This window comes from Hyperoodon ampullatus (genome assembly GCF_949752795.1).
Source record: "Hyperoodon ampullatus genome assembly, chromosome: 2".
In the NCBI taxonomy this organism is placed as follows: domain Eukaryota; kingdom Metazoa; phylum Chordata; class Mammalia; order Artiodactyla; family Ziphiidae; genus Hyperoodon; species Hyperoodon ampullatus.
In genome coordinates, this window is record NC_136915.1 from 158641232 (window position 1) to 158656604 (window position 15373).

A 15373-nucleotide genomic window follows, 5' to 3' on the forward strand; every position below is an offset into this window, starting at 1 on the left:
AATATCTTCCACAGCTACAGCTAGTCTACCCCTCTGTCTCAGAGTCTAGGATGTAGGTTCAAGTCCAGCCGGTACTACTTATATGACTTCGGGCAAATTATAGACTTCTCTTAGTCTTGGTTTTCCTTATTATCCCTCCCACACTGGGAGTGGTGTCTTCCTTTCTTCTCCTTGAGCACTCTTGTGTGTGTTCCTTTATCTGAACTAACCACACTATATTAAAATGATCTGTGCTTTGCTCCACACTTTTAGACCCTGAAGATTAGGGACCCTCCTTTATTCATCTTCATGTTCCAAAGCCATGCACTCAAAAAATTTTGTTGAAAAAATGATTATTATTTTTAATTTACCTGAAAAGATTGTTTGAAGTATTAAATTAAATGCAGAAGCATCTCACACGTGAAGATTTCAGTGACTACCAGCAGTTATTCATATTCTTCAACCATTTTCTAAATGAGGAACATCTTACTTTGTATCTGCAACCTCTATTCATTTATTCAATAAATACTTGCATTCATTCAACAAACACATGTGCCAAACACTATTCTGGGTGTTAGGGACACAAAAGTGAATTAAACAGACAAAAGTTCCTGCTCTCAAGGAGCTTAAACTGGGGGTGGAGGGGGAAGACAGGCAATCAACAAATGAATACACATAAAAATATCAGGTGGCTAAAAAGCGCTATGAAAAGAAGTAAAGCAGGATATAGGAAGATAAAGAGTAATGGACGGCATTGGACTTCCCTGGTGGCTCAGTGGTTAAGAATCCACCTGCCAATGCAGGGGACATGGGTTTGATCCGTGGACCGGGAAGATCCCACGTACTGCAGAGCAACTAAGCCCGTGCGCCACAACTACTGAGCCTGCGCTCTAGAGCCCGCGAGCCACAACTACTGAAGCCCACGCGCCCTTAGAGCCCACATGCTGCAACTACTGAAGCCCACGCACCTAGAACCCGTGCTCCACAAGAAGAGAAGCCACCGAAATGAGAAGCCCGCGCACCGCAACTAGAGAAAGCCTGCACGCAGCGAAGACCCAACACAGCCAAAAAAAAAAAAAAAGACTGATGGCATTACTTTTCACAGGGTCTGTGCTGTTTTCATGCAGACTTCTACATCCTAATTAACATCCTCAAGAACTGCTATAGATCATTTCCTTCAATCCAGGTGATAGCTAACAAAACAAATACAGCTGACCCTTGAACAATGCGGGGGTGGACTGATCCCTCTGCACAGTCAGAAATCCTTATACAACTTATAGTCAGCCAGCCCCCACCTTCTGCGGCTCCTCTGAATTTGCAATTCCACATCCATGGATTCAACCAACTGTGGATTGTAGTACTGTAGTATTTACTATTGAAAAAATCTCATACAAGTGGACCCATTCAGTTCAAACCTGTGTTGTTCAAGGGTCAACTGTATATTTCACAAATGTTCTGTGAGAAGCATTTGATTAGTGACTAATATGTGTATAACATTTTCTAAAATCTCCTGTATGATACTCCACTCTCTATAAGCATCCCGAATAATTTTACTTCACCATTTGTACTATTTAGTATAGATATGAGAACGACTCCACAATGCCTAACTGTTTAGTTTACTGTCCAGTGAAACAACAATCAGTAGAGGGATCTCTTATCAAAATGCTCTATTAAGTACTTCTGAGAGTAGACACTGCACGAGGGATACTTACTATACTCTGTGGCAGCAGAGTAAAGGGTCCTAAGAACCTGGGTACAGCAGGGAGGGTTCATTGAGGAAAACCATCCTGGGGAAGTGACGTTTCAACTCAACCCACAGAACAGACAGGAGTTGGCTAAGAAAAGTGAGAGAGTCGGGTAAGCACTCTAAAGAAAGAGAACAGCACGTGGCAGGCCAGAGTCGGGCACACCTGAGCCCAGGAGGGCTGGAGCAGAGAGTACAAGTGCAGCGGTGGGTGGTGGGGAATGAGGCTGGAGAAGTCTATCTCTAAGAGACTTTGTTGGGCCACTGTTTTCTTAAAAAAAAAGGGAGAAAAGAGTCAAAAATATGAAATTCTACACTAGCTTCTACTCCTTATTTTTTCAACTACCTTAAGCAAATGATTGGCTCTCCCTGTGTGGCACTTCCCTTGTGCTCAATGTGCGGTCAGGGGAGAAGTAGAAAGAAGGTGGAGTGTTTTCATGTTTCCCACTGATTAAAGAATGTTTTGATGAGACATGAGAGATACAGATTATGAGCTCAGTGTTTGGGTTTTTCTACTTATGTTCATGCTCTCTAGCAATATCTTTTGAACAAAGAGCTTGTAATGGAGTCAAAGTCTGTATCAGAAGCCTGGCCAGAACCTCTCCATTACGTGGAGGCTAAAGTCAGTGGAAGAAAGGGGAACGGGCAACAGTGAGGCCCCGTCTCCTCTGTCAATCAGCACAGGTAACTCCTTGAGTAGCTAGGAAAGATCTAGTTTTATGTTCTTATCAGAAAGAAAGAAACTCAGAGAATGGGAACAGAGGTCTTATCCAAAGCTCTACAAATATTTTTTTCCCCAACTAAATGCAATGGGCCCTGATACACTGAAAGGACTATTTAGGTAAAGAATTTAAAGAATTTTAAAATTACCACTTTACACCAAGAATCCCAGGGCAGCCTCACAAACTAAAAATCAAGTTTTGATTCGCATCTTGTAAGGGAGAGTATATTGTAGTGATCATCATCTTTGGAGCCAGAATGCCTGGGTTGAAATTCCAGCTGCTCCAATGACTAGCCATGTAGCCTTGGACATGTAACTTAACGTCTCTGTGCCTTAGTTTTCTTAGCTGTAACCTGAGGATAATGCAAGAAGCTATCTCAGAGGGTTGTGAGGATTAATGAGGCAGTACACGTTAAAGTGCATAGAAAAGCACCTGGCCATAAATATGTTAGCTATTATTAGTATCTGATATGCATTTTACAAATCCATAATAAACCTGTTTCCTACAAAACTTTTGCCTACTAGGAAAACTAATCATGGAACCAAACAAGAAAATCCAAAAACCTCCAAAGTCCTTCTTCCCAAGGTGTGTCTATGGATAGGGCAGACTTACCAGTGGTGCCAGTAGGACAGTTGGTGCACACCACCTCCTGTGTCTTAGGGACAACAGCACAACTGGAGCCCCCAGGACACGGACAGGGTTGGCAATCAGAGGAGGTGCCCACGGTTGAATCTCCATAGTACCCGTCACTACATTTCTCACAGTGGGGGCCGGCTGTATTCTCTCTGCAGTTACAAACACCTATTTGGAGAGCAGGTGTGAGAAAACAGGCGAGTGTATAAGCAAATAAGACAATGAGCATTTCCAACCACCTGCGAAAGAGCATTTAGGTCTAGCAGCCCCCAGAGGTCATCTTCTCACCTGTCTCAGGGTCACAGGTCTCACTGTGCCCATTGCAGGTACAAAGCACACATGGACTGTACGGTCCAAGACTCGGAGTTTCTCTTCTGTAACCTGAGAGGCACATCTCACAAAACTGCCCTCCGTATCCCACAGGACAGGTGCAGGACTCCACCCAAGTTGCAGGGACCCCAGGCCCAGGACGAGCGCTTGCCAGGGTGACATCATCCAAATATCCAGCACCTGTGTATGATGTGAAGAAGAGGATCACTGAACTGGCTTTCGGATTCCAAAACTTCTTGCAAAGTCAATAATGCTAAAGGGTAACCACACCCAAAATTTCAGAGACAATCAACCATCAGTTTAATTCATCTGTTGGAGAAGATAACCAGAAAATAGCATTTAGAACAATTATGTGCTACCTGGTGCTAAGTATCTGGCATGGTGGTAGAGCAAACTTCATTTTTTAAACACACACACACACACACACACACACACACACACAGATTTGTTGGATTTTACAGTTCTCCCAATCACCAATGTGAAAAATGAAAAGCACTGGGCAATAATCTGGGGCAAGAAAAGATAAAAGGAAGAATGTGGAAATAATAAGAGTTTAAGGCTACAGCCATTAAGCCGTGTTTCTGTTCTTTTCCCACAAAATCAGGCACTGATCGTAGAGTTCAAGGGTAAGAAAGGAGGGAAAGCACCTGTCGACAAGTACCACTCAAATTATATTTTTTGCCCTGCATAAAACAGAAAAAATAAGTAAACAAGTTCTAATAATCAGGGCTACTTTGACAAATATGTAATTATTCCAAAGCTGTTATGCCGTACATCATAATGCTTTCCCATTTCCAGAAGAAAGTAAAAATAGAGGAAGCCTTATATTGGCTTAGCCCAGTGGTTCATCCAACCTAACAGTGCACATGACAGACTCAGCAGGAACATCCTATGGAAGACACAGGTTTTGATTGTATCATCATATTTCCCTTTAATTTCCATTCCACTCCTGTCTCTTGCACTCTTATCTTTCAAGTGTATTTCCCCATGTTATGAAATATCACTTGCTGTTTATATAATTCTTAGAAACTGATGATCTGAGGCTAAAGGACAGCTCTTCTATTTCTGCCTTGAATTTAGCTAACTTTTACTACATTTATGGGTTTTTTCAACATTAGGTCATGAGAGACATCTCCACTGTTAATGTGCTTCCAACTCCAAACATTCTTAAGCCTCCCCATCCTAAAAGTACTCTTTCTTTGTTCGATCTGTCCCTACTCCCAAATTAGAGTCCAGTCACTCTCTTTTCCTTCCCTCACAGCAGAACTTCTTAAAAGAATAATCTGTATTTTACTTCTTCACCTTTGAATTTACTTAATTTGTGATTTAATTTACTTAATTAAATCACTGCAATCTAACTTCAGTTTCAACACTTTTTTTTTTTTTTTTTGCGGTACGCGGGTCTCTCACTGCTGTGGCCTCTCCCATTGCGGAGCACAGGCTCCGGACGCACAGGCTCAGTGGCCATGGCTCATGGGCCCAGCCGCTCTGCGGCATGTGGGATCTTCCCGGACCAGGGCACGAACCCGTGTCCCCCGCACTGGCAGGCAGACTCTCAACCACCGTGCCACCAGGGAAGCCCAACACTTCTTAAAAAAACAAACAAACAAACAAAAACCCTCACCAATGATTCTTCAGTTACCCAATACCAAAATCCAATTGTACTATCTTCCTAAAGATAATTGTTCCTCTTCCTTAAAATTCTTTTTCTCTCAAGTCTCAGGTCATGGTCCTTAAATAACTATGTTTCCAGGATTGCATCTTCTTTTCTCTTTCTATATTTTTTTGTTACATTTCCAAGTTTAAAAATGATTACCCAGGGTTTCCCTGGTGGCGCAGTGGTTGGGAGTCCGCCTGCCGATGTGGGGGACACGGGTTCGTGCCCCGGTCCGGGAGGCTCCCACATGCCGCGGAGCAGCTGGGCCCGTGGGCCATGGCCGCTGGGCCTGCGCGTCCGAAGCCTGTGCTCTGCGGCGGGAGAGGCCACCGCGGTGAGAGGCCCGCGTACCGCAAAAAAAAAAAAAAAAAAGATTACCCATACGTTGACAACCCTTCGATTTTAGATCTCCCGTCTCAACTTCTTCGTAAGCCCCATCCATATTTCTAACTACTTATAAGACATTTTCATCTGGATATTCATGCAGGCATCTCAAAAATCAACACGTCCAAGCTGCTGATGCCACTTTCAATGCCACACCACCACTCCTCTGATTCCTCTTCCCCCAGACAGCTTTAACTTTCTATAGAAATAGGTCCTCATTAAAAAAAAAAAAGTTATAGGAAAAAAATTTAAAGATATGCTTAAAAACAGCTTTTTAAATTTAAAATTATAACAAATGTTCATTCAGTAATTTTTAATTTTTCATAATTTAGCCAATTTAGTTAAAAGGGCTTGATAGTTACATAGCAAGAAATAAAAAGAAACAAAGGTTAAGCAATGTGAGTCAGCAGAATTATATTTGGGATTCTTAGAAGATTCTAATTATATATAATGTAGCCTCAATAGGCTTATTTATTATAAAACAATACTATTTACTAATTTTCTCCAGGTCCTTAAAAGTAGTTTTAAAATGCATTATTTTTATACATAATTCATGTATGATGAGGCAGCTTATACCACTTCTTTAGGATCAGTGTTATAGTATTAGGACTTTAGAGATAACTTTTGATTACGGATCCTTTTATCTAATCATCCTAAATGATTCTCTTAAATTATATCATAACTTACTTCTCTCACTATATGTCCCACGGATCTTGATAGAGGTCAAATTGTTTAGGAGTTTCTGAAATTCGAAAGGGGTAAGAGTAGGCCTCCAAGGGTAATCTGTTGCTTCATGGAGCCTAGAGAAAAAGGAAGGGCCACATTAACCTCTGTAAGGACAATTCTGGGTGCTGAGAAAGCATTTCTTACTCATTTATGCCACCAACAATGCACTGCTCTGCCAATCTAACCAGGTCAGAGATGAGTCTGTTGGTTTGATAGTACAACTGGAAAAGGTACATGTAAACAAAGGGAAAGTTCCCTTTTACAAAGTCACCTTGAGAAGTCAGAAGTTTTTCTTCGACACACACCTTGAGGACTGATGAACTTTGACAAAGAAACCACTTTTATAATTCTGGTCAAGTCAGATTTTACAAACAAAACTGTCTTACCTGAAGACATATTTCATAGTGGTCTCACTCGGATAGGAATTGCCCTGAGCGATCAAGGGCACAGACACTCTTAGGCCAGCTCCCTCAAGCACCAGGTCTTCTGCAGAGAGGCGAGTGTCTCGCCTGTCCACTCGAAAGGAGAAGGAGAAGTTCTGACCATAACTCAACACCTGCTTGCCCAAGAACTTTGCTGGAAGGCAGACACAATGGTGAGCAAGAATGTGAGAGTACGAATAAACAGGGGCACAAGCCAAGCCAGACCGCTTGCTAGCATTACTTACCAGGGGCAATGAAGTACCTAGGAAAGTAGCTATCTGAAATGACAGCGATATCTTGCCTCTCAGAGGACCACTCAAATGATGCTTCAGAGCCATCCCTTTGTTCCGCACGCCACCCATCCTCATCTGCAAGCAGAGGATGGAACACAAGTGCCGTTACTTTGTAAATGTCCTGAATTCAGGTCCTCTATATACCACAAAATATATAGCAAGTCATCAATGAAAGTTTTTTAACAAATGGAGGCTATAACAGTACCTACATATGCTATACCCCTCAAGCTATAATTTTCTTCATTTTATATAACATTTTATACTTAATTTGGTAAATTCTAAAACCATTTATATATACTTTCATTAAATTAAAAAGCCAAACAAAAATCACATACATTAAAAAGCAATGTGCTGATACCGTCAAAAAAATCCTCAAAGAGCTACTGACTTTTTAACACTGTAAGTCTAGTCTCACGATTCTAGAGGACAGAAGGAAAGGTCTACTTTACCGATCTGAAAGGTAGAGGTTATAGAATAAACACTGTAGCCGACAGCATTTGTACAGACAGAAGAATGCCCAAAGCAGAAGCAAGGTGTGCAACCCATAGGATTAGATGATTCCAGATTAAAAAATCCAGGTTTGCATCTGAAAGAGATTAAGATACAATCAGGTATTCATTGTACTTGAAATATGATAACAGAGAAAATACAATACGGCTAGAGAAAAAATGAGCTACCTCTCGCAATTGAAGCCTTCAACATTGTCTTTGCAAACACATCTTCCTGTTTCAAAATTACACTCGTCTGTGCTGCCAGAAGGATTACAAGAGCATGGCCTATTGGATGGAAAATGGAGGAAAACAATGAAATAAGAGAAAAGATAAAGAAATTCCACTCAAACTCAATCTTTTGTTTTATATGTTAACAGATTTTTAAAAAAGGAATTCCTTTTTTTTTTTTTTGCGGTACGCAGGCCTCTCACTGTTGTGGCCTCTCCCGCTGCAGAGCACAGGCTCCGGACACACAGGCCCAGCGGCCATGGCTCACGGGCCCAGCCGCTCCGCGGCATGTGGGATCCTCCCGGACCGGGGCACGAACCCGCGCCCCCTGCATCGGCAGGCGGACTCTCAACCATGCGCCACCAGGGAAGCCCCAGGAATTCCTTTTTTTAAAAAGGAATAAAAAGAGCAAAATGAATCCTAAAGTCATCTTTATATTTGGATTTGATTTCAGTCAAGGATAACCATCACTTTTAGACATTGAAAACTCTGCTTCACCTCTGTACGGAACAATCCTGGATCATCATTACAGCTAGAAGCCTTAAATCTTGGTTTACAAGTATTATGGGGGGAAAATGTTTATCTGGCTGCAGATTAACTACAACATCTATTATTAAGAATCAGCTACATTTGGATCCTGCCCCCTTGAAAAATCTTACCTGCATCCAGCCTCAGTAAGAGAATGGTACCCAGGCTGGCAACGGTCACATTTGTCCCCCATCACTCCAGGCTTACAGCTACATCTGCCATAGCTATCACACTGTGTACTGAGAGAACCTGAAATGTAAAGTGTTCAGTGTCAACTACCAGTTAGGTAAGTAAAATGAATGTCTCAAAGAAAGAAGGCTGGTAACTAAAAACAATGCCTGAAAACCAGAATGCAGATTGTTTTTCAATATCTAGATGGTAACCAAGAGAATAAAGATCAAATTTTAAATCAGAACACTCTCAAAATCATACCCCTTTAAGCCAGGACTTTTAAACTTTCCAGACATACACCCTAAGATGAATCTACTCATAACTGTTGAAAAACACTAACAAATCACTCTGTACCCAATGGTAAACCGTACACAAAACCAGTCGCTGCTCTGTGGACAAGCACAGGCTCCTTATGGCCTGTGTCTAGAATTTAAGTATATACAGGCATGAATAGCAAAAATAAAGCTCAAACTCCTGAAAAAGTACAACAGACTAAGAGCACTCTGCCCCTCTGAACACACACCGATGTGCTGAAAGAGTTCAGCCCTCCAAGGAGGTTAGACTAAACAAAACCATTAACGAGGAAGAACTCACGAAGCAGCTAACCTTTTACAGTCAAAGTTCAAATGGTCTTGATGATCTTATTGCTAATTATTTACAAAACCATTACTCAGGCCAACCCCACATTTTTATACACACCAGAAAATCATCTGAAGGTCCAACCTGGTTAAAGAGACTAGAGGCAGATCCTAAATCATTTACATGTTATAACAATGTACACTCTCCTGTACTTAAGCTGTGCGAATCCCTAGGAAACAAAGCTTTATTTTCTGGGGGTACAGGGAATGCTTATTTTGTCTTCCAACCATCACAATGAAGCAGACACTGCCTCTCACTTACCAACAGGACTACAGTGGCAGGGAGAGCAGGCTTCTCTGTTCCCAAGGCGGAAGAAATTCTCCCGGCACCTCTCACAGTTGGCGCCGTCCGTGTTATCCTGGCAGTTGGTACAGTGGCCACCATGGCCCGTGGAACGGTATAGTTCAGGGTCAAAGTAGCATTCCTGCGATCGGCCATTGCAGTCACAGGCTGTTGGCCAAAATGTTAAGTCAGATCCATGTTCCTTTACAAACAGCATTTTAAAAGACTCAAAGAAAACAAAACCATAATTCCCCACATCTCTGACAGACAGGTGGTGGCAGATTAAGAATGACCACGAGATGCACTGTTCATTCAAAAACAAAAACGAAAACTGTATGTCTGTCTATAAAGGGTTCATACAGTCAGGTTAACAGCTTACTAAGAAATGTTCATCCTTATCAAAAATAGTACCATCATAAAATATAAGTAATCCTCGTACTTAGGAATCTCCGCATAGTTGTACACATACAAACAAAAGCCAAGTCAAATTACAATTTTTCTGAATCTTTATCCTTCATTCTAATACCAACTCCAAGCACAAGGGGCCAATTTATATGCAGGCTTCAATTTATGTTAACTTTTCAGGGCTCAGACAATTCAAATACATTAGATACCAACTTCTAAAATGCCAGATTACTTGCATACCCAGACTGGAGTAATCTTGAGACACATGGGTAAAAATTAGTGCCTCTTTCAAAAGAAGCAGGAAATCTATAGATCCACAAGAAGGGAAATCTAGATCCATAGATGCCTCCAACTGCTGGCAAGCCATAGTGCCAAACGGGTCATCTGTTAAGTAGCTATATTCCCTACATGACGAGTATCTGTAGTCACTGAAAATCTTTATTATATTTATACTAAGATGATTTTTTCCAAATTATTGATTCTGCTCCAAGTACAGACACTAAATAAAATTTTATTTGATTACAGATAGAGCAGGAGATTGTTGTTTTAAAAAATTTTTGAATATGTTTTTTTTTCTCCTCCCTGCCTTTACAATGAGTTCTATTATAGTACTATATCTGAAAACTTTTTAGAAACTTGAATCGCTGGCACCAAGAATTAGAGTTAAGTAACTTTGAAAGCTCCCATTCCCTTCATCAGCTATTTCTCTTCCCTCAAGTCTCCCTAGATTATCTCCCTAGATTACCTCGCAATCAGCCCAGCTCACAGCACCTAGATGGTCTGGTGCTTAGAGACTGTGAGGCACAACAATCCCCATGTCCTAACCCACTGCTAAAAGCAGATGCTGTGGCTCCCTCATCATCAGCTGGTAAGAGAGAAGGCAGCTGTCATTTTCTCTTCCCTAGCTCCAGCACCCTGACAATACTGTAGTACTGTCACACCTCCAGAAACTTCTCTCTTTGATGGGCCATAGTGCTGAAGGGACCAAAGAGGGAAGCAAATTGACTTAGCTCCTTATCAAAGTCTGTTAGCTACTGTATTGTGTTCACTTGCTAGTGAGAAGCTGGATATAATGTTACACTTGTTTTTTTCCCATAATGTTCCTGGATAGACTCAAAATATGACATCATTAAGCAGATTACTTTTCAAACACATGTGTACATTTATTTAGATGTCACATCTTAGGAGTATTTCATTTTTTTCTTTTATCAGCCTTTATCATGTAGTTTCCAACACTGGATATTACAGTTCAGTAAAAGAATTCAAGAAGTTCAAGTGCGTAGGAATGCTAGAGGAGGCTATAAAATTTATCTGAAAATCAGGAATTTGTTGAGAAAAGAAAAGTTGAATAAGAAAATCTGGGGCTTCCCTGGTGGCGCAGTGGTTGAGAGTCCGCCTGCCGATGCAGGGGACACGGGTTCGCGCCCCCGTCTGGGAAGATCCCACGTGCCGCGGAGCGGCTGGGTCTGTGAGCCACGGCCGCTGAGCCTGCGCGTCCGGAGCCTGTGCTCCGCAACGGGAGAGGCCACGGCAGTGAGAGGCCCACGTACCTCAAAAAAAAAAAAAAGAAAATCTGCTGTAGGCAGCTAATGGAAACAGTCATGAGTCAAGATATTGGTCCTTTTTCAAGGTTTTTGCCAATAATTCCTGCAAGTTCAGAGTGTCTTCCTTCTTATTCCCTTTATTACCAAGAGGATACAATAAGGAATATTTATAAGGACATAAGAAAATGTTGCTGCTTTAAAAGTTTCTCACTTTCAAGTCCTTGGCAAATCATGATTACACGGTTTCATGATTTTTCTCCTGAGATTCCTTCCTCTATCTATTCAGAATAAACCAAGACATTATGAAGGAATAAACAATGTGTAATCTTTTTCATTTTACCTCTTCCTAAGAATACTAGGATTTACTCTTCCCAGAGCCACCCACCTCTGCATGATGGAAGTAGGAAAATCCTCCCCATTGTGCTCTTTAGTGAGATAAAGAAAAAATAATTTTGATAAATAATCCATCGAATAGCAGTCCTAGTCTAGAACTCATCACACCTGACAAATGTTAATCAACAATCCTGGCTGTTCGAATAAATGAGCATTGAAAGCAAGAAGAATATTTTAAAGGGCAACAAAGAAAAGACTGGAGAAACCATATTTTAGAGTAGGCAACCCCAGCCCAGTATTTAGAGCTAAGCAAAGGCCAAACCTTGAAGATGCTGCTCCCATTCTGTTATGTGTGTTCATGAAGGAAACATAAAACCAGCACAGTTTATGTTTATGGCCAATTGCCCGCATCTATGATTTTCCTTTGACATGCATGCAGGTTATTGTTCTACACTCTCAAATTAGGGAAGAAGCTCTGCCTTTCAGGCTTTTCCTTTCAAGGAGGAATCAAAGGAAGTCACCCATTCCTTCTCCCACCTCTGAAGTCCTCAAGACAATTTAGCAGACGAACACCAAGGGGCACTCACGCAGGCATTCGCTGGCACTCTCAGCAGTCGCCCTCCTCCACGGCCGGTCATTGAAGAAAGGAAGGCACTTCTCACAGTCTACGCCGTAAGTATTATGTTTGCAATTACACACCAGCTTGTCAAATTCATTCTTCACGCACTCGCTTGCATGTCCGTTACATTTACACCTGGGGAGAGAAGAGACCCTTAAAAGAATGAAACACCTATGAAGCCCTGAAATGGATGCAGAAAAAGGATGTACACATAGAACTGAAAACCACCTCAGGATGTTTTTGAGTTTACCACTCAAAACGGTAAACTGAGAAACTGAGCAAGATTAAGTAATGACTGTGTGTTTTCAGGTATGAAGAAAAATTAAACAAGAGAAAAAAAAAAAGGTAGCTTTATTTAACAGGGGATGGGGCATTAACCAGACATGAGAAGAAAGTCCCCAGCAATTTCTGAGGGCATCTGTAGGACCATTTCCTGAAGTGAAATGTGTGCATCTCAAGAGGCAGCCAAGTGTAGTGGTTAAGAAGAACATGGACTCCAAGGCCAGGCTGCCTGGGTTCGAAACCTTGCTCTGTGACTTACCAATGTAACTTAAACTTGGTGCCTTACCTGTAAAATAGGGAGGATGATAATACCTATTTCACAGAGCTATTGAGAAGATCAAGAGGTGGCTATATGTATGTGCCCAGGACTGTACAGGCATATAACAAGTCAATAAATTTCAGCAGCCATCTGCCATCATGATTTTAAAGTATTTGACCTGAAGACAGTGAGAGACAGATACCACACCACCGTATGGATCTCTGGTAGACTGACGTTCCCTCGGGTTGTTTGGGGCAAGAATCCTGGAAGGAGCCTCTAGATGCAGGTACTACCATAAACTAAGGACTCATGGAAACCCCCATGAATACTAACACGCACTCTGGCGCAGAGCCGTTACCCTCACTCGCTCTTTAAAGATAGCAGTCAGTTCCACAGCCTCAAGCACCACCTAATAATACACTCAAACACTTCTGCAACACCTACAGTGCACCAGGATGAATCCCAAATGTATATCTCCAGGCCGCCTCTTTCTCCCAAGCTCTGTCCTTGACTGCTACACAAATTTAGATGTCCTCCACGACTTAAAACTTTACATTCTACAACGAAACTCACCACCTTCCCAAATGAGCTCACCTTCTCTGTTTATTCTGTTAATGATACCATCATTCTCCTGGTCACTAAACCTTCAAAATCACCTCTGACTAAAATCCTGATAATTCTTCCTTCATAAAATGCACCTAAATGTTTCTTTCCATTCTGTGCTGTCACCACCTTAATGTCAGGTATTTGTCACCTAACACCTAGATGACAGCATAATAACAGGAATATAAATTCTCTCGATCATATTCTACTGTTACCTTGCCTGCAGCTAATCTTCCTAATCTACTGTGTTGAAATCATAGCCCTAACTCCAAAAAAGTACATGATTTCTCATTGGTCACAGTTTCCATCAGCTTTCACTGAGCATCAATCCCATACCAGGAACACTGCATACAAAAATGATGTTTCTGCTCTTGAGACTTCATAGTCTATTACAAGGGGAGGTAAGTCCAAGATTCTTGGCTCACTGTCTAAGGTCTCTGGCTACCAAACTCTCTCTGGTTTACAACTCCACAAATTCATATAAGATTTTCCTTAAGTCAAGGAGGTTTAAACGCTTCCAACTCTATACTTTTGCTCATGACATGCACCCAACCCTCCTGCACCCAACCCAGACATCCTCTCTCCTTATCTCAACCCTACCTATTCTTCCACGCCTAGCTTAGATTCCATCTGTTTCTCTAGCCTGACAGTCCTGTAACTACTCTCTGACATTTGACATCTCTTTATCTAAACGCTTGATGGTACTAGTATTTAACTTTTCGCATATTCATACATGGCCTGCCCCATTCACCTGCAGGATCCTAGAAGGTCAGGTCCTTCTCAGTAAGTGAATGTCAGACTTGCACTTCCTCAGTAGCTCCATAGTGCCTGTCATAGAGCTTTGCACTTAAATGCTCAATAAGAATTCACTAATGTGTTGATTTGACAAGGTTTTAGAAAACCTAATTACTTTGTTTCCAGGATAATGAGGTCCAAAAACATTACTAATACAGTTGTAAACAAGTTGCTACATTCACTTCTACACCAAAGCTCCAATCACTTTCAAGGTTATTTAATGGTTTACTTACCTACCACCCACAGCGAAATCAGAGATTGCATAATAATAGGATTTGAGAACTTTGGGGTCATTAAACACTTCATCCCCAAAAGTGTTCAGGCGATTCAGTGTTACTCTGATGTCAGTGGCAGTTACCCATTCCTGTCAGAAAACAAAAACACAGAAAAGATAGGTAAAGGCACTGAAGATAAGAGACATATATGTGACAAAATCTTCTAAACAGTTAATGTATCATTTAACTTATGTCCTCTTCTGGCATTAAATCTATTATAACACTCAAGGACTCCTTTCATTTCTTCATACTTGAATTTCCTTCTTGACTCTTCCTTTCTTTGATCTAAGTTGTTACTTTACCACTCAGAGTCTCCCGAGGCAGGAATAATATTAGTTTCTGCACAAGGCTGTAGAGAGGCTTAAATGAAATATGCTTTTCAACGCTCAGCATGCATTAGGTAGTCAACAGACATGTCTCGTCTCTCCATCCTGTATCCACACCCCAAAGCCAGTCAAGAGAAGCCAGCACAGAACTCACGTAGTACCACACTGTATCAGATACACTGGTCATTGCCTCCTCCTGCCCATTTTATACCATCTCACTCTCCCTCTTACCCAATCCACTACGGACAGATCTGGGAGACACATCCAAGCACAAAGCAATCAATCATTACACTGGCCTGAACCAATCAGACATACTCTTTGTCTTGACCATTCCCAAATGTCACTTCTCGTGAGGCCTTCCCTGGCCACCCTATCTAAAATCGCCACCCCCCAGCCCCCTGCAACTCCCTATTTACCTTCCTTATTTTATTTAAATTGCCTGTTTCCATCACCACCACCTGCCCACCCCACCATTGCCACCACCAGATTATAAGCCCCACAGGGCAGGAATTTGTTTTGTTTTGTTCACTGCATTTCACTAGTGCTTAGCATATAGTTGGTGCTCAAGTAACATTTACCGAGCAAATGAACACATTTGAGGAAACTACAACTGATCAAGTCGGTAGGTACACCATAATGGCAGAGGACAAGAATGAAGGTTATACAGTTTTCCCCTCGGTTTTATGAGATCTATGTGCTTATA

The 15373-nt window shown here is 41.6% G+C and overlaps 1 protein-coding gene across 1 annotated transcript in view; it reads right to left on the minus strand.

Moving 5' to 3' along the window:
• The window catches only part of LAMC1 (laminin subunit gamma 1), a gene marked incomplete at its 5' end in the record, with an annotated part of 121041 nt that overhangs the window by 28589 nt on the left and 77079 nt on the right, over nt 1-15373 (minus strand). The window contains 11 exons of the mRNA XM_079696558.1: nt 3058-3246; nt 3367-3588; nt 6137-6249; nt 6562-6751; nt 6843-6965; nt 7340-7476; nt 7568-7666; nt 8269-8386; nt 9209-9397; nt 12099-12265; nt 14303-14433. Coding sequence (XP_079552684.1) covers nt 3058-3246; nt 3367-3588; nt 6137-6249; nt 6562-6751; nt 6843-6965; nt 7340-7476; nt 7568-7666; nt 8269-8386; nt 9209-9397; nt 12099-12265; nt 14303-14433 — 1678 coding nt within the window. The remainder of the gene's footprint in view (nt 1-3057; nt 3247-3366; nt 3589-6136; nt 6250-6561; nt 6752-6842; nt 6966-7339; nt 7477-7567; nt 7667-8268; nt 8387-9208; nt 9398-12098; nt 12266-14302; nt 14434-15373) is intronic.